General features: G+C 38.6%; 1 protein-coding gene across 2 annotated transcripts in view; it reads left to right on the forward strand.

Moving 5' to 3' along the window:
• Positions 1-24,273, forward strand: part of LOC116810447 (cation channel sperm-associated targeting subunit tau-like) — a 122,260-nt gene that overhangs the window by 74,175 nt on the left and 23,812 nt on the right. For both annotated transcript variants that reach the window (XM_058439736.1, XM_032754951.2), the window contains 4 exons: positions 7,661-7,705; positions 8,725-8,793; positions 11,321-11,400; positions 17,471-17,614. In XM_058439736.1, coding sequence (XP_058295719.1) covers positions 7,661-7,705; positions 8,725-8,793; positions 11,321-11,400; positions 17,471-17,614 — 338 coding nt within the window. The remainder of the gene's footprint in view (positions 1-7,660; positions 7,706-8,724; positions 8,794-11,320; positions 11,401-17,470; positions 17,615-24,273) is intronic.

Below are 24,273 nucleotides of genomic sequence, written 5' to 3' on the forward strand. Positions count from 1 at the left end.
GCTTGTAATCCCAGCACTTTGGGAGGCCGAGGCGGGCAGATCAACTGAGATCGGGAGTTCGAGACCAGCCTGACCAACCTGGAGAAACCCCATCTCTACTAAAAATACAAAATTAGCCGGGCATGATGGCTCATGCCTGTAATCCCAGCTACTTGGGAGGCTGAGGCAGGAGAATTGCTTGAACCTGGGAGGTGGAGGTTGCAGTGAGCCAAGATCGCGCCATAGCACTCCAGCCTGGGCAACAAAAGCAATACTCCATCTCAAAAAAATATATATATACCGGAATATATATATTATATATATATATAATATATAAGTATATATATTATATTCTGTCATATATATAATATATGTGTGTGTGTATATATATATATATATATATATATATGAAATTAAGTAACCAAAAAACCCACACATAGACTTTTAGGTTGTATCACTAACTAACTTTCTGGAAAATAAATTTTCTTGACTCACTGCAACCTCCACCTCCCTGGCTCAAGGGATTCTCCTGCCTCACCCTCTCCACTATCTGGGACTACAGGTACATGCCACTACACCTGACTACTTTTTGTATTTTTAGTAGAGACAGGGTTTTGCTATGTTGCCCGGGCTGGTCTCGTACTCCTGAGCTCAAATAATCTGCTCACCTCAGCCTCCCAAAGTGTTGGGATTACAGGCCTGAGCCACTGTGCTTGGCTATTTAAATTTGCAAATAAAAGTTGCATATATTTATCGTGACAGAATGATGTTTTGAAATATGTATACATTGTAGAATGGCTAAATAGAGTAAAACATGTTTTATTAATTTCTGAAATGTCTTAAGACATGACTGAAGCTGCGAACTCTGTCTCTTAGTTGGCAATACAAATTTTGGTTTAGTTCTTTCATCCTTAGCTGGGCTGCTTACAGACTTCCTTGTGCATGTGTCTTTTAGAGGTTAGCCAAAGATTTGGGCAGATTTTATGGTTGCTTCTCTCTTGTTTTCTCCTTTCTAGGAGTCCTTTTCACTTTCCAGCAGCTCATTTTGTGGTTGTGTTGAACTCAGAGTCAAGAACTTATTGATTGGTGAATAAGTATAAACAATCTAAAGTATTTTCAGGAGTATTTTTTGTTACATACAGCAAGGAAGTCTTCAAAAACTAATGGGGTTATGTCAACAGCCAGATTGCAGGGACTCTTATTGGCCAACTTCAGAATAACTTGAACATAGATTATTGCAACATTCTGAATAAAGGAAAATTCGTGACTCCTTGGTGATCTTCAAAAAAGAGAAGAAAAGAGGTGGCATAAGAAAAAAAAGGAAAATTTTAGGATTGACTTGGCAATGCGGGCTCTTTTTTGGTTCCATATGAACTTTAAAGTAGTTTTTTCCAATTCTGTGAAGAAAGTCATTGGTAGCTTGATGGGGATGGCATTGAATCTATAAATTACTTTGGGCAGTATGGCCATTTTCACGATATTGATTCTTCCAACCCATGAGCATGGAATGTTCTTCCATTTGTTTGTATCCTCTTTGATTTCATTGAGCAGTGGTTTGTAGTTCTCCTTGAAGAGGTCCTTCACATCCCTTGTAAGTTGGATTCCTAGGTATTTTATTCTCTTTGAAGCAATTGTCAATGGGAGTTCACTCATGATTTGGCTCTCTGTTTGTCTGTGATTGGTGTACAAGAATGCTTGTGATTTTTGTACATTGATTTTGTATCCTGAGACTTTGCTGAAGTTGCTAATCAGCTTAAGGAGATTTTGGGCTGAGACAATGGGATTTTCTAGATATACAATCATGTCATCTGCAAACAGGGACAGTTTGACTTCCTCTTTTCCTAATTGAATACCCTTTATTTCCTTCTCCTGCCTGATTGCTCTGGCCAGAACTTCCAGCACTATGTTGAATAGGAGCGGTGAGAGAGGGCATCCCTGTCTTGTGCCAGTTTTCAGAGGGAATGCTTCCAGTTTTTGCCCATTCAGTATGATATTGGCTGTGGGTTTGCACACGTATGTTTATTGCGGCACTATTCACAATAGCAAAGACTTGGAACCAACCCAAATGTCCAACAACAATAGACTGGATTAAGAAAATGCGGCACATATACACCATGGAATACTATGCAGCCATAAAAAATGATGAGTTCGTGTCCTTTTAGGGACATGGATGAAACTGGAAAACATCATTCTCAGTAAACTATCGCAAGGACAAAAAACCAAACACCGCATGTTCTCACTCATAGGTGGGAATTGAACAATGAGAACTCATGGACACAGGAAGGGGAACATCACATTCCGGGTACTGTTGTGGGGTGGGGGGTGGGGGGGGCGGGGACAGCATTAGGAGATATACCTAATGCTAAATGACGAGCTAATGGGTGCAGGAAATCAACATGGCACATGGATACATATGTAACAAACCTGCACATTGTGCACATGTACCCTAAAACCTAAAGTATAATAAAAAAAAAAAAAAAAGAAAAAAAAGGAAAATTTTAAAAGAATACCAGTTTATGAATGTGGAAGTAATGAAAGAATTACAAATTATTGTTTTTGCAACTCTTTATAATGAATAATGATTAATTCAGTCAATATTTAGCAATGGCACTAAAAACCATTAGGTAAAAGGTTATCGGGAAGCAAGATATTTGCATGGTGCCATAGTAACAGCGCAGGGGAAATGTTCCTCTACAATAGAGAGATGTGGTAGTTGCCACTTTAACCAAGAGTTCGAATTTAGCATAATGAATTGTGGATAACTTAACATCATGTACTTCCTGTAGTGATACAATGTGAAGTACACAGTATTATCTATGACTTATCATCATCAAAAATGTTTAACCTGTCTGGGTGCGCTGGCTCAGGCCTGTAATCCTAGCACTTTGGGAGACTAAGGTGGGAGAGTTGTTGAGGCCAGGAGTTGGAGACCAGTCTGGCAACATAGCAAGACCCTGTCTCTACACACATAGAATTAGCTGGGTGTGGTGGCATGTGCCTGTAGTCCAAGTGACTTGGGAGGTTGAGGCAGAAGGATCGATTGAGCCCAGGAGTTCGAGACTGCAGTGAGCTATGATCGTGCTACTGCACTCCCTGTCTCAAAAAAAAAAAAAAAAAAAAAAGAAAGAAGTTTAACCCAAATCTAATCAAGCTGAGTGTAGAACTAACTTCAAGTTTACGGGAATTTAGTGAGTAGGGAAAAAGTCAAACAGTACCTTAAGATAAGTACAGAAATGGGACATACCAGTGTAGATTCTTTAAATAGCTGTGGTCATTGGTCATTAAAAAAAAAAAAAAAAAAAAACCCACCAAAGATGGAAGGAACTGTTCTAGATTTAAAGAGATACAACAAATTTAACTGAATACAGATTCAAAAAAGTTATAAAAGACTCTTGGGAGCCAGGCATGGTGGTTCACACCTGTAATTCCAGGACTTTGGGAGGCTGAGGGAGGTGGATTGCTTGAGCCCAGGAGTTTGACACCAGTCTGGGGAACATGGTGAAACCCTTTCTCTAAAAACAAAACAAAACAAAAAAACAAAACAAAAACAAAACCCACAAAGAAACACCCACAAAAAATTAGCCAGGCATGGTGACACCTGCCTGCAGTCCCAGCTACATCGGGGCTGAGGCAGGAGAATTACCTGAGCCCAGTGAGGTCGAGGCTGCAGTGAGCCAAGGTTACACCACTGCACCCCAGCCTGGGCAACAGAGTGAGACCCTGTCTCAAAAAATAAAACAGAAACATAAATAAAAGACATTCTTGGGACAATTAGGAAAATTTAATAAATATTTACTGAATATTAGAAAAAATTCTAGAATTGTTAATTTTCTTGGGTATAATACTGATATTGTGGATATATATGTATGAATATTCTTATTTTTACAGTATCCAAGGTAAACATTGGGAGTGAAGAGTAATGATGATTGCAACTTATAAATAGATCAGCAAACATATATCTGTACACACACAGAGATTTTTAAAAATGGCATACTGTTAAATCAGATAAATTTCTAATACATAGAAAGAGATGAAGAAGGATAAATATATGGAGTAATGAATAAGTGTAAGCAACCAGAGATTCTCAAAAATATTTTAGGAGAAGATCTTTGGAAATGACTAAAGTTTCTTTGACTGTATGGCAATTTAGGCATCAAAAAATGTGACATTACTTATTAGTTAATTTTTGTTGAAGAAAATGTAGAAACTTAGATACTTAGACTAGAAGCATATATGCAAACTTTTCAATATTTATTTTTATAAGATCATGAATAATATGCTAATATTTTAAAATACAAAGGTAAATTTTTTAAAATTCAGAAATCACTCATCATTCCACAATTCTAATATAACATTTCATTGTTCAGAATTTCTTTCCAATTCTTTCCTATAAACATAAACAGAAACATAGAAAATATGAAAAGACCCAAATGCATATTCTGGAACTGAAAAGTAAAATATCTGAAATTAAAAATTTGCTGAATGGGCTCAACAGCAGAATGGAGGTGCTAGAGGAAAGACTATTGTTTTCTTATTACTTTCTTTAAAATTTATGTGACTATTTAAAGTAAAAATTATAACATGATCTGTGCGGTTTATAATATTTGGAGAGGTAATGCATATGACAACTATAGCATATAGCATAGGGAGAAGATGTGGTCTAAAGGACTTTTAAAATGCAAGGTTTTTGCATTTTCTCTGTTTTATTATAATAAAAATAGGGTTCAAGTCTTTATGTTGCTGCTTGATGCCATCTTCTGTCTCCTCCCTCTCCCTCAAGAAAAAATGATTATCCAAAACTTTGTATTTATTATTCCCTTATTTTTCATAGCTTTCTACTTATGTATGATTATAGAAATATTATTTTATATTTCTAAATATAGTATGTTTCTAATATTAATACACTTAGCTAGTGCTAATTTTTTGCTGCTGCATACAATTCCATATGAGTGTATTCCTCTGTTTGCCCATAAATTAATTTTTTAGCTGATTATTTATTTTTAATTGATAAATTCTGTATATATTTATGGAGTACAATGTGAAGTTTCGATCTATGTATACACTGAAAAAGATTCAATCAAACCAATTAATATTTCCATCACCTCACCAACTTATCTTTTTTTATAATGAAGATGATGAAAATCTATTTTATTCAGCAATTTTGAAATATACAATACGTTACTATTAACCAGGCAGTGCAGTAGATCACTAGAACCTGCTCCTCCAGTCTAACTTTATACACATCTTCCCTTTCTCCATTCCTACCCTTACTCCCCAGCCTCTGGTAACCACCTTTCTACTGTTTCTATGAGATTGACTTTTTTAGGTTCCACAGATAAGTGAGATCATACAGTGTTTGTCTTTCTGTGCCTGGCTTATTTCACTTAGTATAAAGTTCTCCAATTTCATCCATGTCACAAATGACAGAATTTCCTTTTATTTTAAAGCTGCATAGTATTCCATTGCATGTATGTATATACAGCACATATTCATCTGTTCATTTGGTGATTGACACTAGGTTGCTTCCATATCTTGGCTATCATGCTGACATGAGTGCAGATATCTCTTTGACATACTGATTTCAATCTCTTTAAATGTATACTCAGAAGTGGGATTGCTGGATCATATAGTAATGATATTTTTAATTTTTTGAGGAACACCCATAGTATTTTCCAGAATGTCTGTACAGGTTAAATACCACTTATCTGAAAAAGCCTGGGACCAGAGGCGTTTTGTACTTCTAACTTTTTTTTTTTTTGATTTTGGAATATTTGCATATACATAATGAGATAGCTTGGGGATGGGACCCAAGTCTAAACATGAAGTTCATTTATGTTTCATATACATCTTATACACATAGCCTGGTGGTAATTTTATACAATATTTTAAATAATTTTGTGCATGAAACAAAGTCTTCATTGTATATTGATTGTGACTTGTCACATAGGCCAAGTATGGAGTTTTTTTCACTTCTGGTGTCATTTTGGCACTCAAAAAGTTTCTGGAAAATTGTGGACCTACTTATTACAGCAGAGATGACTATAGATATTGAGCAAGGATACCAAAGGTTAATGTGGTTTAAAAGACCCAGCCATCCCTGAGAGATGAGAGAAGTACTCAGTCCTGTCAGGACTCAGCTTATCATGTAGAATTATGTTTAAGTAACCCCTCTCTTAGGAGGGTGCAAGGTTAGAGGTAACCAGGCCCATGCATGTTGGTGTCTTTCCACAATGTCAGACTTTTATTAATGCTATTTCAATCACAAAAGCCACAGCTACATGGAGTTCCCAAGGAGCCAGTTCTCCTTAGTACCTCCCGTTCACTCCGCATGCTGTGGGCACACAGGCTCAAGCCACTCCACAAGTCAGTCAATATTGCAAACATACATAATAGTACACTTAATATGTAAACATTGCATTCCACAATAAAGTAACATTTAATATCAAGAGGAAAAAGAAATAGGAGAAAAGGTTAACGAACTGGCCTATGGGGAGCAAAGAAGACAAAAGGAGCCCTGGTCTGGGCTGGGCAGTCCATTGGTCTTGCAAGGAAGAATCTGAGGTTGCAGAACCTTCAGTGGCAGAAGTCAAGTTCTTATCACAAGTGACTGTAAGATGGTGTCAGTTAAGATGGCTGTTTCGAGCTGCTGAAAGCCTAATCTTTTATAGTCACAGAGTCCTCTGCTGAAAACAGATAGTGGAAGAGTATGTTTGTTTCTGTCCTTATCTGGTTGAACATAGTCTTTATTTTTTTATTTGTGCTTTAAACAAAACATCTTATCCTTGTTGGCAAAGTGCCCTATGAAATATAAAATGGAGTCTTTTTCTAAGATGGAGTTAGTTATGGCAAGGATGCTCGATACACCCTCAAAAACAATGTGGGCATGGCAGTTCCTTTAAGACTTTCAAAAAGGGGAACTGTAACTTAGCAGGAACATTTTTGTCTACAACATAATATAAATACATTTATTTCTGTTACTTGAACTTGGAATTTTTATTTTCTTCTTTTGAACATACCTTATGTTTGTACTTTGGCTATTAGGTTCATATGTGCATTTGGAAAAATTATTACCTGATTTGTGGTTTAGATCATTGTTGTCCAACCTTTTTGGCACCAGGGACTTGTTTTGTGGAAGCAAATTTTTCCACAGACCAGCATGGGGAGGGTGGGTCAAGATGGTTCAAGTGCATTACATTTATTGTGCACTTTATTTCTATTGTTATTACATTGTAATATATAATGAAATAATTATACAACTCACTAGAACGTAGAATCAGTGGGAGCCCTGAGCTTGGTTTCCTGCAACTAGACAGTCCCATCTGGGGACGATGGGAGGCAGTGACAGATCATCAGGCATTAGATTCTCATAAGGAGCATGCAACTAGATCCCTTGCATGCATAGTTCACAATAGGTTTTGTGCTCCTATGAGAATCTAATGCCCCCACTGATCTGGCAGGAGGTGAAGCTCAGGCGGTAATGTGAGTGATGGGAAGTGGCTGTAAATACAGATGAAGCTTTGCTCGCTTGCCCACCACTCATTTCCTGCTGTGCAGCCCAGTTCCTAATGGGCCATGGACCAGTACCAGTCCATGGCTTAGGGGTTGGGGACCCTTGGTTTAGATAATATACAGGGAAATACATGGGTAATTCTATATTTAAAATTTTTATTTTTTTTTCTAGAAAGGGTGCTTCATTGAAGACGTCCAAGTGTTGCAGAGAAACATAGTAAGGACTTTACTGAAACTTCCTAAGTTTTATGTGCATGTAATATATGCTTAACATTTCATGTAACTTTACTCTGATATTATTTGTAGGCTACATGTTTTTATTCATTTAGTTACTGTACCAGTCACTGTTTGAAATAGTAGAAAGGTATGAAATAGAAAGTACAATATTAACTAATAAAAATCTCCTCCTTCTCCTCCTCCTCCTCTTCCTTCTCCTCTTCCTCCTCCTCTTCTTGTTCTTCTTTTTTTTTTTTTTTTTTTTTTTTTTGCTAAATGGTGATAAAATTAGAAATCATTGGGTAAGAGAGTAAAATGCCTCTGGCTGCTGCCTTGACTGCATAGCCTCAGGAGCCTCACTTGCTAAATTGAGGAAGTATTATTTTTCTCTCTGGAGAGTTTCTAAAGAGTTGTTTGCAGTTCTTAATTTAATTTCTTTGTAAGTGCTTAAAATTAGTAGTTGGATTAATTGATCTTTCTATTCAGAGAGGCTTTTGCTGCCAGTGGCCAAAACAGGGGCCAGGAACATAAAAAAACAGAATGATGGACACTTGACTTTATCACCTCTCATGCCCTCCTTTATCAACCTGGGTTTCAGAGAAGTGAAATCACTTGTCTAAATCAAAATTTTATCTGAAACTGGGACTGGAGGTGAGAGGAGTGTGCGTAAATAAAAATATACATACATGAATGTATATTTGTATATTCATACACATGTATGAATCACGCGTATATATGTATGTCAGCATCTCAGTGTAATCCTAGTAACAATTAGAAGTTGATATTTTCCATATTTTAATTGTATAATACTACTTAACTTTAACATAAAAGGTTTTAACATTTCAGGTACTCAATAAATTCTTCTGTAGGAGTTCCTTGTGTAAATGCTTTTTTAAAAGTCAGGAGATTCATACTTTGGCTTTTCTAACTTACAGATTTGTAAAGTAAAAATATCATTTTTTGTCCCTTCTCCATTAAAATATCATCCTGATCAAACAATAAAATTTATCACATGTTTAGTTTGTCTGCAGGCTGGAGGTGGAATTTATGTTCTCCTATGGAAACTTTGGTTATGGATTTTCACATCAGGTTAGTTGCCCTCTTTTAAAAGATTAATTATTCTGTTGTAACTCTTCAGTCAAATCATCCTCTTCTGAGGCTCTATTTCAGTTTGAACGATTGAAGGAAATCAACATGGCACATGGATACATATGTAACAAACCTGCACATTGTGCACATGTACCCTAAAACCTAAAGTATAATAATAAAAATAAAAATAAAAAGAATAAAAAAATAAAAAATAATAAAAATAAAAAAATAAAAATAAAAAAGAAAACTAAAAAAATAAAAAATAAAATAAATAATTTTAAAAGATGCTTCTTTACCTCCCAACTTTGAGGTATGTGGGCTTTTCTTCAGCCTAAAGAAAGATGAGACTTTACTATGATTTGTTTATACATTTTAAAGCAATGATATTTTATTCAAAATGTCTTTATTAGAAAACTTGATTTTAGGCTAGGCGTAGTGGCTCACACCCGTAATCCCATCACTTTGGGAGGCCAAGGTGGGTGAATCACCTGAGGCTGGGAGTTCGAGACCAGCCTGGCCAACATGGTGAACCCCCATTTCTACTAAAAATACAAAAATTAGCCAGGCATGGTGGCAGGTGCCTGTAATCCCAGCTACTCGGGAAGCTGGGGCAGGAGAATCGCTTGAACCTGGGAGGCGGGAGTTGTAGTGAGCCAAGATCGCACCACGGCACTCCAGCCTGGGCGATAGAGTGAGACTCTGTCTCAAAAAAATAAAACAAAACTTGCTTTTATTTGTGTGTACACATACATATTGATGTAATTTGAAACACAAGTATTCAAGAAATCAGTGTGGATTTCTGCATCTAAAAATAGTTATTAAAAATTGAGTAATTGCCTGGCCTGGTGGCTCACACCTGTAATCCTAGCTACTCTGGAGGCTGAAGCAGGAGGATCACTTGAGTCAGCCTGGGCAATATAGTGAGATCCTGCTCTGAGAAAACAAAGTGGAGTAATTGATCTAATTCAGTAATATTTTGTACTCATATGGTCCTTTCCTCCATAGTTATTTCAACATCTAGTGTTATTTGAACTCTCCTTGATTCATCAAGAGAGTAATAAAGCCAAAGAAGATATCTTCCTAGTTTTGACTTCCTCCTTTAAATTCACTACCATAGGTCCACATTGCCACAAATACTTTTATGTACTAACTTATATCCTTTTCTTTCCTTATATCCTTAGGCCAGATTCCTAGAAAGGAAATTCTTGTCCAAAACAATGACCTTTTCAAGGAATTATTCTAGAAAAGTTATACCAATATATACGCTCATCAAATATTGAAAGAACTCTTAATATTCCTGGGTGTCACCAGTTTTGTGGTATTCAAAAATGCAGTCCTCTTAGTGCTGCTGTTGTATAGGGGAAATGACCTTTATTTGCATATCATTTTTCACTTTCAGTTTTTCCTTTCTAAAGTTTTGGGTCTTTTTAAATTAGGAATTGAGAGTGAAGACATCAGCCTTATTAAACAAGTCTACCACTATGTTAACTGAGAAATCTCTGTAATATGTTTTTAAATTGTGCCTATATTATAATGATGTTTAATACATTTTTTTCTTATTACACAAACTTTGATTTTATTTATTTTTATTTATTTTATTTTATTTTATTTTTTTATTTTATTATTATACTTTAGGTTTTAGGGTACATGTGCATAATGTGCAGGTTTGTTACATATGTATCCATGTGCCATGTTGGTTTGCTCCACCCATTATGTTTAATACATTTTGAATCAGAAGTAATATACAGATGAAAGCCACAAGGAACAAACTTTTTTTCCCTTCTCTGCTTTGAGTTTTTTACTTTTTCTTCTGTTATTTTTTAAATTTCTTATCGTAATTAGGCCTTATAGGGACCCCTAATTGTTTACTCCTTTTGTGACAGTTATAGCTTATGAGCACCAACTCCAGAGGTAGGTTTTGTGTCTGAACATAAGTATAATATGTAGTAATAGTCATTTTTAAGGAGAGGTATTCTTTTCAGAGAAAACTGGGCAAGTATTATTTTATGTAGCTGGAATCTACTAAAAACCAAGAACAAAGGAATTATATGGAAAAGAATGGGATATATAATAAAAGTTCAAAATAAAAACTTGATTTTATGTCTATGAACTTTTCAGTGATATGGTCCCCTACTTAACCTATCATGATACTGTAAACAGGGCACTACATTGGGGGTAGATAAAGCTACATTCAAGTCCTGACTCTTGCCTATTGTGTAGCCTTGAACAAATTACTGATCTTCAGTATCATCTGTAGAATATGCTTAGTTACTTATCGTATACGTTTATTGAGACGGTTAAATAAGATTAAAAGTATAATAAAATGCTTGGCAAATATTTAGTACCCAATAAATGTTAGTGTTTTCTTTCCTCTCTTAATTCCTTATTTCCTTACATGTCTCATTTAAGGCCTATTTCATAGTCCCGGGGTATTCATGGCATTATGGTATCAATATGGTATGGTATTACAATTAGTGAGTTTTAATTGTAACTAAACAGTGCTAAAATACACTTACATTTTTTTCAGTTAAAACCTCTTCAGAAAATTACTGAGCCATCCATGTTTATGAATCCTGCACCACCTCCAGAAAGAACAGATCCCGTGACGTAAGTGTTTTAAGTCTCATTAATATGGTCAGATCATGTGACATTTAAAACAATTTTAATCCATTTGGTGAAGCATTTTGGTGGAGTTATTTTAAGAAGTCCCCAGGACATGGCCAGGATGGGGTAGACTCTGAGGTGAAGAGAGTAGTGAATTGTTCTGCTTAATAACAGGAAGAAATTTTGAATTTCTGGGTATAGCCCTGGATAGAGGAGTTGAGGATGTGTGGAGATAAGAGAAGGAGTGCCAAGTTCATGGCTGAAGGAGGGAAGGGAAGAGTAGCTTAATAAGGAAAGCAGGCCAAGGAGATACCCCTTTTGGGAAAAGAGGTGAGAGACTTAACATCAGACTGTCTGATAGTTATCAGTTTTCTGCTCTGCACTATAGTAATGTTACCCTTACCTCTGCACCACTCCAATTGCTACAAAATCATCTGTAAAAAGTCTATGGTAAAACAAATGTCATTAGCAAACCAAAAGTAACTTAAAATATAGTATGCTAATCAATCTTGAAATTTCAACAATAAAAATAAATTATAGAAAAATGAGCACCTGAGAAAGACATTTAATCTATAGTGTTATCCAAGAATAAGAAATGGAAAAAAGCTGAAATGGGATTGAGGGAATTAGCTATTGAATGGGAAATTGTGTTCTGAAGCACTTATTTTCCCGTAGTCTCACCAACACTGGATATTATCATTAAAATACTTTATCCATTTGATATTGGTGATTTGTTGAAATAATAAAGCTGAACTTTTTCTTATGTTTACATTTCTTCTTCATACATTGATTAAATAAACATTTATTGAATGTCTGCTATATCCCCAAGTCATGGCAAATACAAAGACATGTGAGGCCTTCTCTTGCCTTAAGTAGCTCATGGTTTAATGCAAAGTAACATAAAAAATAATTACTATGATGATACAAATGGAATAAAAGTCCTTCAAGAGCCAAACATAAAGAACTGTGGGATGCCAAGGAGCTTCTAATTCTTGTCAGGGAAGTTGGGGAGGAAAGAGTGATCAAGTAAGTCTCCACAAAAGAAAGTGCTTGGAGTGAGACTTGTAAAAGTGGTAGTAGTGCATCTGGCTGATTTTGGAGGAGTGAGGGGACACATTCTCTTGATAGGGCACATAAGTAAAAGCGAGGAGCCGTAAGAGGCTCTATTATGTTAGAGAATAGTCTTTAGTTGAGAGTGGCTAAGAGATTAGGAGCAAGGAGGAGAGCAATGAGGGATGAGCTAGAGGAGTTGGCAGGGGCAAGACACAGTGATTGAGAGTTCAGACCCCAGAGCCAGACTGCGTGGGCTCACATCCTGTATGACCTTGGGCAAGTTACTTAGGCTCTTTATGCTTCATTTGTTGAATGGGATAAAAATTAAAACTACCCAATTGAGTTACTATGATGATTAAATAAGTTACATGTAAAGTACTTAGAACATGGGAGCAAATAGCAAAATGCCTAATTAGTTGTTACCTATTTATAAAATTAATAAATATTTTTCATTACCATCATCATCATTATAGGTTTATGCTTCTCAAATGTGAGCAAATTTTACTCCTTTGGGTTCTCAGGAATATACTCCATATATACTCCAAAAGAACTGTTTGAGTTTTTAAATTTATATAGACAGAAATCTGGAGAACATGTATAGGGATGGATATTAAGGGCAGTGGATGATGGTAGAAGGAAAATAAAGTTGGATCAGGCTGAGTTTATTGATATGGACTTAACTAAACAGAGATTATTTTTATTTATTTATTTTTTTGGAGACAGGTTCTTGTTCTGTTGCCCAGGCAACAGGTCATGGCTTACTGCAGCCTTGACCTCTTGAGGCTCAATCAATCCTCCCTCCTCAGCCTCCCAAGTAGCTGGAAATACAGGCATTTGTTACCACGTTTGGCTAATTTTTGTATTTTTTGTAGAGACAGGGTTTTGCCATGTTGCCCAGGCTGGTCTCGAACTCAAGCGATCCACCACTTCAGACTCCGCTCAAGCAATCCACCACTTCAGACTCCGAAAGTGCTGGGATTGCAGGTGTGAGCCACTGCAGCTGGCCTAAGCAGACATTTTTGCATTTAATGCTGTAGCTTGGGGAGTTAGAAAGGGCTCTCATAGCTTGTTTACTTGAATGACTGAAAAAGGAACCAAAAGACGGCTCACAGTGAATTAGTTAGAAATGCTTGATTAATGTAGAGGAAGGGTTTTAGAGGCTCAGAGAAATTATGTTAGAGTGGACTTGCCATTTAAGATTGACTCACCCATCCTGGGAGGGTCCAGAAGACACACGTTTTACCACGACTATAAGAAATGAGTTTGTGAAGGGTACCCTGGCATCCTTGGAGAGCTCGTGATTGCTCTTCCCTGTGGGCCAGACTTTACAGTGGCACCTGCAGTCACTGAATTGGGAAACTTAAATGCAATGGGAGTAATTGGGTCCCAGGGTGGCAGGAACCAAGTGAGGATACTCAACTACCAAAGGCAAGGTGGGCATGGTTACCATAATGGACAGTAGAATCAAAGAAGCAATCAGAATAGTCTTGCTAGTGCAAACCTATGGTGTTGGCTATCTGATCATGTGTTCCTAGACATGAGTAGATAGGAAGCCTACTAAATTCTAACCTGATCTGTATAAGCAGAAAAGTTCTAGGTCAAGGGAACAAAAGTCTAACCTGCATCATAGAAACAGAGTCATGGCTTCTCAGTCAATTCCCAGAGTTGAGCTACTTTACAGACTCAGAACTCCTTTAATGAAAGGGAGGTCCTTCAAGAAAGGACCCTAGTATACTTCCAAAATTTTATGCTGTTAGTATTTCTCCCAGCCTTCCCCAAAGGGACCTATGGCCTTTTACCATGGTAATTGTGCACTGGGGAGAAGGGAACAATCAGAGCTTTTGGAGACTACTAGACACTGTCTCTGGACTAACACTAATTCCAGAAGACTCTGAATGTCACTGTGGTCCATCAATCAGAATAAGGACTTACAGAGCTCAAGTGATCAATAGAGTTTTGGCTAAGGTCCATCTCACAGTTGGCTGTGTGGGTCCCTGAACATATCCAGTGGTTATTTCCTGGTTCTAGAATGCATAATTGGAATAGATATTCTTGGTAGCTGGCAGAATCATTGGTTTCCTGATCTGTGGAATGAAGGCTTTTATTTTGGGAAAGGCCAAGAAGACGCCATAGAACTCCCTCCATCTATGAAAGTAGTAAACCGAAAGCAATACTGCATGGAGGAATTGCAGAGATTAGTGCCACCATCAGGGGCCTGAAAAACACAGGAATGGCGATTCCTACCACATCTCCATTTAACTCCCATATTTGGCCTGTGAAGAAGACAGACGGATATTAGAGAATCACAGTGGATTCTTGTGAGCTTAGCCAAGTGACAACTTCAATTGCAGCTGCTATACCAGACGTGGTTTCATTGTTTGAGCAAATTAACATATCCCCTGGTATCTGGTGTGCAGCTACAGTCTGGCAAATGCTTATTTCTCCATACCTGTTAATAAAGACCATTAGGAGCAGTTTGCTTTTGGCTGGCAAGGTGAGCAATACACCTTCACTGTCCTAACTTAGGGGTATATCAGCTCTCTAGCCCTACATTACAATTAGTTCCCAGGGATCTTGATTGCCTTTTTCTTCCACAAAATAGCAGACTGGTCCATTTTATTGATGATGTGCTGATTGGACTTGGTGAGCAAGAAGTAGCAACTACTCTAGACTTACTGATAAGACATCTTTGTGTCAGAGGGTGGGAAATAAATATGATAAAAATTCAAGGGCCTTCTACCTCAGTGAAATTTCTAGGGGTCCATGGTATGGGTGGTGATATCCTGTATACAGTGAAGGATGGGTTGTTGCATCTGGTTTCTCCTACAACAAAAAAAGAGATACAACACCTGGTGGGCCTCTTTGGATTTTGGAGGTAATCTGTTCCTCCTTTGGGTGTGTTATTCTGGCCCATTTACTGGATGACTCAGAAAGCTGCTAGTTTTGAGTGGGGCCCAGAACAAGAGAAGGCTCTGCAACAGGTCCAGGCTGCCATGCAAACTGCTCTACCATTTGGATCACATCATGCAACAGATCTAATGACGTGTTAGTGGCAGCCATAAGGTACCTAGCTATTGGTCAAAAATTGTTCTGAGAGGAGGGTTTTTTTTAAGAGATTCACTTTCAAACTGGCACACTGAGTAAAGCAGGTCACTCTCCCTAGTGTGGGTGGGCCTCATCCAATAAGTTGAATGAAACAAAAAGATTGACTCACCCTGGGGTAAGAGAGAATTCCTCCTGCCTATCTTTGAACTGGGACATTAACTTTTCCCTGCCTTTGGGCTCAAACTGAAACATCAGCTCTTCTGGATCTCCAGCCTACCAGCCTTTGGACTGGAACTACACTATTGGCTAACCTGATTCTCAGGCCTTTGAACTCAGTCTAAAATTATACCTTTGGCTCTCCTGGGTCTCCAGCTTGCTGATTAACTTTGCAGATCTTGGGACTTATCAGCCTCCATAAATCACATGAGCCAACTGCTTATCATAAATATATTTATGTATATATACATCCTATTGGTTCTATTTTTATGGACAACCCTGACTAATATAATGGAACAGAGGAACAAACTAATTTGTAAAATATTTAGAATGTTTAGCTATATCTCCTGTAATTGGGAAGTGACTGATTGGAGATGGAAGATGACAGAAGGGGAAAGGAGGAAAAAAGATGTTCACATTTAGGGACCACTGGGTATACATTTGGTGCTGTTATTTCCTGAACCAGGGAACACTTAGGAAAGAGCATATCTGGAGAAGGGGAAAATGGTGAGTTCTATTTTGGACATGTTGAGTTTAAGGTGCTTACCACTATGCATAGTATAGAATAGAGTTTAAGAATCTAAACTTTATTGTCAAAGAGACTGTGTTCAAATGTTAGCTTTGCCACTTACCAGCTGTAAGACCTTGTGAGGAGTTGTTTAATCTCTCTAATACTAGCTTTCTTATATATAAAATAGGATCTAATAATTCTTATCTGATGGGCTTGCTGTGAAAAGTGAATGAGGTAATATACATAGCCATATGAATATTGCACCTAGCACAAAACACATTCCAAAAATTCAATAGATTTTAAAAATAAAATATTAAACTAGTTCAACCATTGTGGAAGACAGTGTGGTGATTCCTCAGGGATCTAGAACTAGAAATACCATTTGACCCAGCCATCCCATTACTGGGTGTATACCCAAAGGATTATAAATCATGCTGCTATAAAGACACATGCACACGTATGTTTATTGCAGCACTATTCACAATAGCAAAGACTTGGAACCAACCCAAATGTCCATCAGTGATAGACTGGATTAAGAAAATGTGGCACATATACATAATGGAATACTATGCAGCCATAAAAAAGGATGAGTTCATGTCCTTTGCGGGGACATGGATGAAGCTGGAAACCATCATTCTTAGCAAACTATTACAGAAAACCAAACACCGCATGTTCTCACTCATAGGTGGGAATTGAACAATGAGAACACTTGGACACAGGATGGGGAACATCACACACGAGGGCCTGTAGGGGGATGGGGGGCTGGGGAAGGGTTAGCATTAGGAGAAATACCTAATGTAAATGATGAGTTGACAGGTGCAGCAAGCCAACATGGCACATGTATACCTATGTAACAAACCTGCACATTGTGCACATGTACCCTAGAACTTAAAGTATAATAATTAAAAAAAGAAATTAAAAAAAGAGAGAAAGAGATTTGGGTCTAAAGATTTGGAGAGAGGTCTGGGCTCAAATATTTTGTACTTCTCATTAGAACTTCAGGCCCTTCTGTCCTTTCCCATCCCTGCTGCCTATGATCTGAGTCTAATAGTAAGGATAATCAAGAGAGCACTTACCTCTGGATTTCTGGCCCTTGGCTTTTTTCCTAGCTCTAGCCTTCAATGGCCCAAGGTGGCTAGGTGAGCTAAAAGTGTAAAAGAGAGAAGGGTTCAAAAGTGATAGCTGCCACTGATTTTGGAAGTGGACTTTTGTATAATTTCAATATTTCACTTTATTATTATTTTGCAGAAAAGTTATTACACCACAGACAGTAGAATATCCAGCATTCTTATCCCCAGACCTGAATGTTACTGTTGGGACTCCAGCTGTGCAATCCTCCAACCAGCCATCTGTAGTGCGACTTGAAAAACTTCAGCAACAACCCCGGGAAAGGTAAAAAAAAAAAAAAAAAAAAAAAAAGTTCAAAAGAGCTGAAAATTTTAATCTTAAGTGTTATTTGTATAATATATTAATTTCTCCCTTTGAGACATAGGCTTGCTATAGGCTCAGAAACTTTCATTATGGTGCCATTGTTTCATGGGTTCAGAGATTATTTCTGATTTTTACTTATCAATTTAGGTATCTTGTTTAAAAAAGTGTTATGCCAGAGAAAGAGGTGGAAACTCCCTTTATTTTTATTTTTTGAAACAGTGTCTCACTCTGTCACCCAGCTTGACCCAGATTGGAGTATAGTGGCACGATTATGCTCACTGCAGCCCCAAACTCTTGGGCTCAAGCAATCTTCCAGCCTCAGCCTCCCAAAAAGCAAGGACTACAGACACATCACATGTCACCACACCTGGCTATTTTTTTTTTTTTTTTGAGACGAGGTCTTGCTGTGTTGACCAGTCTGGTCTCAAACTCCTGGCCTCAAGTGATCCTCCAGTCTCAGCCTCCCAAAGTGCTGGGATTTCATTGTGCCTAGTTGAGGTGAAAATTCATTTATGAGGGATAAAGCATAATTCTTGCTGTCTCCTCATTCACCAATGTATTTCGCAGGTCTCGTGCTTTTTTTTTTTTTCTGTATTTCTTGTCCTTTTTTTGCTATGCTTCAGTCTGGGTATTTTCTTCTGACTTATATTCTAGTTCACAGGCTGTTTCTTGTTTCTATTCTGCCATTAAATCAATTGAATTCTTAATTTCAGTTATTTTATTTTTCGACTCTGGAATTTCCCTTCATTTTTATAGTTTCTATTTATCTGTCAAAATCCACAGCCTTGTCTTGTAATTCTTTGGACATATTATTGTCTCGGTAAGCTCAGGCTGCTATAACAAATACCATAGATTGAATGGTTTAAACAACAGACTTTTATTTATTATAGTTCTGGAGGCTGGGACATCCAAGATTAAGGTGCCAACTGATTTGATTCCTGCTGAGGGCCCTCTTCTTGGTTTGCAAATTGCCTTCTGTTTACCATATCCTCACACTGTGGAGGGAGATCATCTCTCTCATGTCTCTTATCATAAGAGTACCAATCCCGTTCATGAGGGCTCTACCCTCATGACCCAATTACCTCCCAAAGGCCCTTCCTCCAAATAGCGTCACATAAGGGATTAGGATTTCAACATATGAATTTTGGGGTGTGTACACTTTCAGTTTATAGCAATCATTGCTATTTTAAAATCCAAGTCTGACCATTTCATTATCTGGATCTTCTGTGAGTCTATTTAAATTATTGTTTTTTTTTTCTCTTAGTTTTCAGTCAGTTCTTACATTCTCACATGCCTAGTTGTTTTGATTGAGTGGTAGACATTGTATTTGAAAATTTATAGAACTAATTTGTGGAACTTAATTTTAATTACATATTCCTACAGAGAAAGTATACATTTGTATCTGGCAGCCAGCTGGGCTAGCAGCACTAACAATCCCAGATCACTTTAATTCAATTAAGATTGAAATTGAAATGATTTGAAGCTGGGCTTTAGTTCCTGTGAGGGGGGGTTAGTCTATTTGTGGTTTATTCTTACTCCTAGTGTCAGGACTGGGACTAGTGTGAGGCAACTTAGGTCATAACATTTGAAGAGACGCTCATTCTCTTAAAGCCTTTTGGGGTCCCAACTGGGTGTTTACCAGGACTTCTCATCCCAACAAGCCGTGGACTCTGGTTTTTGTTCTCATATCCTTGTATTTCTATCTCAAAGCTCTGCTCAGCTTTTTAACTTCTTGGCCATCTCAAGGCATAAATGCCTTGAAGGAAAAATGGTGCCAAATGATGGGCTCCACATCTCTGGACTTCCTTTCTGTCTGGAATCTTGGGTATGCAAATCCTTACTGTCTTTATAACTCACTGATTCTTTCCAACACAATTTAGACAATGTTTTGTCCAGCTTTTATAGTTGTGCAGTGAGATGATTGGTCTGAAATAATCTAGTTTGGAATCACAGTGATCATTTTAAAGATCATAATATCTTTTCTGAAAGAACTTAGAGTATAATGAGTAGAGACATAAAAAAGCAAAACAAATAAATTACAAATTAAGAAATAAACTACAAAGGTATCAAAAAGATGGTAGAAAATAAAGGAGGTGACTGATTTTTATAAGAATTATTAGAGAAGGGGCTGGGCGCGGTGGCTCACACCTGTAATCCCAGCACTTTGGGAGGCTGAGATGGGCGGATCACAAGGTCAGGAGATCGAGACCATCCTGGCTAACATGGTGAAACTCCATCTCTACTAAAAATACAAAAAATTAGCTGAGCGTGGTGGCGGCCGCCTGTAGTCCCAGCTACTCAGGAGGCTGAGGGAGGAGAATCACTTGAACCCAGGAGGCAGAGGTTTCAGTGAGCCGAGATCACACCACTGCACTCCAGCCTGGGAGACAGTGTGAGACTCCATCTAAAAAAACAAAAAAAAGTATTATTAGAGAAGATATTTGAGGTAACACTAAAGGAAAGGAGTCAGCATACCAAAGATCCAGGGATAGAGAATTACTGTATGAATATGTATGAAAGCTCTAAGATAAGAAGAGATTATGCCTTGAAAAAGATGGCAGCCATTGTAAATGGAGCAAAAAGCAAGGGGGAAAGTGGCTTGAGACAAGATAGGTGGAGACCAGATTTTTCAGACCCTTATAGACCATAATTTGAATTTTATTATAATAAAAATAGGAAGCCATTGTAGGTGTTTTATATTATTATTTTTTTTTCCCTTTTCTTTCCTTTTTCTTTTTTTTTTTTTTTTTGAGATGGAGTCTCACTCTGTTGCCCAGGCTGGAGTGCAGTGGCATGATCTTGGCTCACTGCAACCTCTGCCTCCCGAGTTCAAGAGATTCTCCTGCCTCAGCCTCCCGAGTAGCTGGGACTACAGGCATGCACCACCATGCCTGGCTAATTTTTTTGTACTTTTAATAGAGATGGGGTTTCACTATGTTGGTCAGGCTGGTCTCGAACTTCTGACCTCAAATGATCCACCCGCCTTGACCTCCCAATGTGCTAGGATTACAGGTGTGAGCCACCATGCCCAGCCTATATTATCTTTTAAATATAATATTTGATCCAAAATTATAATCCATAATACTAATATACATTATGTGTAGAATAATATAATGCTACCAACCAGTTCTTAAACCAACCTAAAACCTAAAACATTATAGATAATTTGTATCTACTTATGAGTTTCTCTCCTATCTCATCCTCCTGCCTATTTCCCAGAAGTTAACTACTTCAATGAGTTTTGATTTTATTTTTTGCCTTTTGAAAATTAATTTTAAAAAAATCATATATGTAGGATGCTTAAATAATACATTATTTGATTTTGCTTACATCACCCACTATTATGTTTCTAAGACTCATCTATGCAGTTTCATGGCATTCCATTTGTTGAGTATGCTGCAATTTTCATTTGTTTACTAATGGTCATTAGTTGTATTCTCTTTTTATTGTTGCATAACAAATTATCACAAACTTAGTTGTTTAAAACAATATCTATTTATTTTCTCACAGTAGGTCAGAAGTCTGGGCAGAGTGTAATTGAATTCACGAGGCTGGCCGGGCGCGGTGGCTCACGCCTGCAATTCCAGCACTTTGGGAGGCTGAGGCAGGCCGATCACGAGGTCAGGAGTTTGAGACAAACCTGGCCAACATGATGAAAACTCGTCTCTACTAAAAATTCAAAAATTAGCCAGGCGTGGTGGCGGGCACCTGTAATCCCAGCTACTCAGGAGACTGAGGCAGGAGAATTGTTGGAACCTGGGAGGCAGAGGTTGCAGTGAGCTGAGATCATGCCACTGCACTCCAGCCTGGGCAACAGAACAAGACTCTGTCTCAAAAAAAAAAGAGAGATTTCACAAGGCTGAAATACAGGCGTTGGTCAGCGCATTCTCATTTAGAGGGGTCCTCTTCCAAGTTTGTTCAGGTTGTTTGAAGAATTCAGTTTCTTGTGATTATAGGAGCTTCTCTTCTTCTGGAACTCTCATAATGTGATGATTTGTTTAACAGTGTCCCGTAAGTCCTATAGCCTTTCTCTATTCTATTCTTTTTTATCTGCCTGTATTATTTCAATAGACCTGCCTTTAAGTTCAGAAATTATTTCTTCTGCGTGGCCTGGTTTCTATTGTACATTTCATTATTATTATTATTATTATTATTAGAGACAGAGTCTTGCTATGTTGCTCAGGCTGGAGTGCAGTGGTGCTATCTCAGCTCACTGCAACCTCCGCCTCCTGGGTTCAAGCAGTTCTCGTGCCTCAGCCTCCAAGTAGCTGGAATTACAGACGTGAGCCACCAAGCCTAATTTTTGTATTTTTATTAGAGACAGGGTTTCACCTTATTGGCCAGCATGGTCTTGAACTCCTGATCTCAAGTGATCCACCCACCTTGGCCTCCCAAAGTGCTGGGATTACAGGTGTGAGCCACTGTACCTGGCCCACAATTTTACATTTTATTTTAGTCATCGAATTCTTCAGCTCTAGGATGTCTGTTTGGTTCTTTTTGTATCTATTTATTTGTTGAATTTCTCATTTAAATCATGAATTGTTTTCCTGATTTAATTGTCTATCTGTATTCTCTTATATCTCACTGAGTTTCCTTAAGATCATTATTTTTAATTTTTTTTCTGACATTTCATGTATTTCCTTATGATCGGGGTCTGTTACTGGAGAATTATTGTTTTTATTGAAGGTGACGTTTCCTTGCTTTTTCCTGATTCATGTGTCCCTACATTGATTTCTATGCATCTGATGGAAAAGTTACCTCTTTCAGTCATATGTAGTAGATTTCCCAGGGAAATATTTGTATGAATATGATATGACATCTTGGGATATCAGATTGGTGAGGCACATTTGCCCGGTTCTAGGTGGATCCAGTAGTTTAGTCTTCACATAGTTTTTTCAGCTATAATCTATATTAGTGACATTTGCAAGTTTCTCAGTAGCCTAGGCTGAGAGAGTCTGTAGAGATGGTGGTGTGACTTTGTCAGGGATGGTCTCACTGGGCTGTTTCTTAAATGAGTGGCATGCAGTGGCTTGTCTGGCCTGGGAATATTCCTGCCCAGAGCAACTTGTGGGGCTGTTTCTTAGGCCTCAGATGTGGGCACACAGCTGTTCAGCTGGCCTGGAATCCTGTCTGCCAGGGGCAGCCTGTAGGGATGTTTCTTGGGCCTGAGATGTGGGGGCACAGCTGCTTTGCTGGCCTGATGATGTGTCTGCTGGGGGCTGCCCACAGGGCCATTTCACAGGTCTGGGATGCAGGTGGAAAGCTGCTCAGGGGCAGGGACACTGGAGGTAGCCTGAGGAGCTGTTTCTCAGGTCCTGGACATGGGCACTTGGCTGCTTGCCCAGCTTGGGGACATGCCTGTCAGGGGCAGCCTGCAAGATGGTTTCTCTGGCCCTTATTGGGGGTACAGGGCCATTGGGCAAGCCAGGGGTGCTATGGGGCTGTTTCTCAGGTCCTGAGCATTGGTGCATAGCCACCCTGTTGGCCCAGGGATATATCAGCTGCTCTGAGGCTCAAGAGTCTCTTCGGCTTGGGGGGCATGCAGCAGTTTGGCCAGCTTAAGGACAGGTTCACCCTGGGTGAGAGTGGCAGTTTCAGTTCCTCCAGCTGGAAGTGTGGTGGCTGGGGTTGGATTCCCTGCTGTGCAGGACCATAGTCACAGCCAGTACTAGACCCAGGCTCTGTGCAACTAGAGTGTAGTGTTCAGTCACCTATGTGGGTTTGGTGGTGTAATGAAGATGGCGCTCCAGAGCTGGAGAGGTGCAGTGGCAAGATGGCACTGTGCTGTAGCAGCTTGGCTCACAGAGGTGGATCTGGGGGCACTGGGGAGCATACCTTGTGCTCCTAATCCAAGGCAATGCAGTTATGTGAATTCCCAGCAGCTCTTAACACTGTACTCAAGGCCTGTGAGGACTATGGGGTTCTCCTGTAGAAAGGATTGTTGATATTTGTGGTGGCAATGGGGGCTGGTGGGGATATTCTGCTAACCTTTTCCCCACAATGGTAAGTCCCTCCTGTGTCCAGGCTGATCTGATCCAGACAGAGGAGACAGGGCAGCAGAGGCTGTTTGCCTTCACACTGCCCTCCTGGACTTCCGGTCACCACAGGTGCATCTCCATTCCCCTGCTGCATGCCAGTGCTGTCCCTTTGACGTTCCAGTCAAATCTTAGTTGTTTATTCAGTGCATTGGTCCTTTCTTGTGGGAGTGATAAGTGCCAGGCATCTCTAGTCAGCTATCTTGCTGGCATCATGGCTTGAAAAACCTGTATGAGTAGTGGGAGATAATACTAAGACAGTTGTAGATAAAAAATCCAGGGAAAATGCTACCAGTTGTTAAACATTTAGCGAATTAATTAGGAGGAGGTTGTTTTCACTGATATTTATTAAAGTTTAAAAGTGAAGTCGTCCTAGGTGTGCAAAGGAAATAATTCAAATGCAATAGACAGTTGCTAGGGAGGTGGTGATAAGTGTAATTAAAAGGGCTCAGGTTATGATGTGTTAGCAATTTTGATATTTAAATCCTTGGAGTAGAATCCTGTAAGAAAAGGCATGCATGTAAATGTGAGGCTTACAGTAATAAGCAAAAAAGTGGTGAAGAGTGTGGCTCTAAAGAGGCCTCC

The sequence above is a fragment of the Hylobates moloch genome, unplaced genomic scaffold (assembly GCF_009828535.3).
Source record: "Hylobates moloch isolate HMO894 unplaced genomic scaffold, HMol_V3 SCAFFOLD_1, whole genome shotgun sequence".
NCBI classification, from domain to species: Eukaryota; Metazoa; Chordata; class Mammalia; order Primates; family Hylobatidae; genus Hylobates; species Hylobates moloch.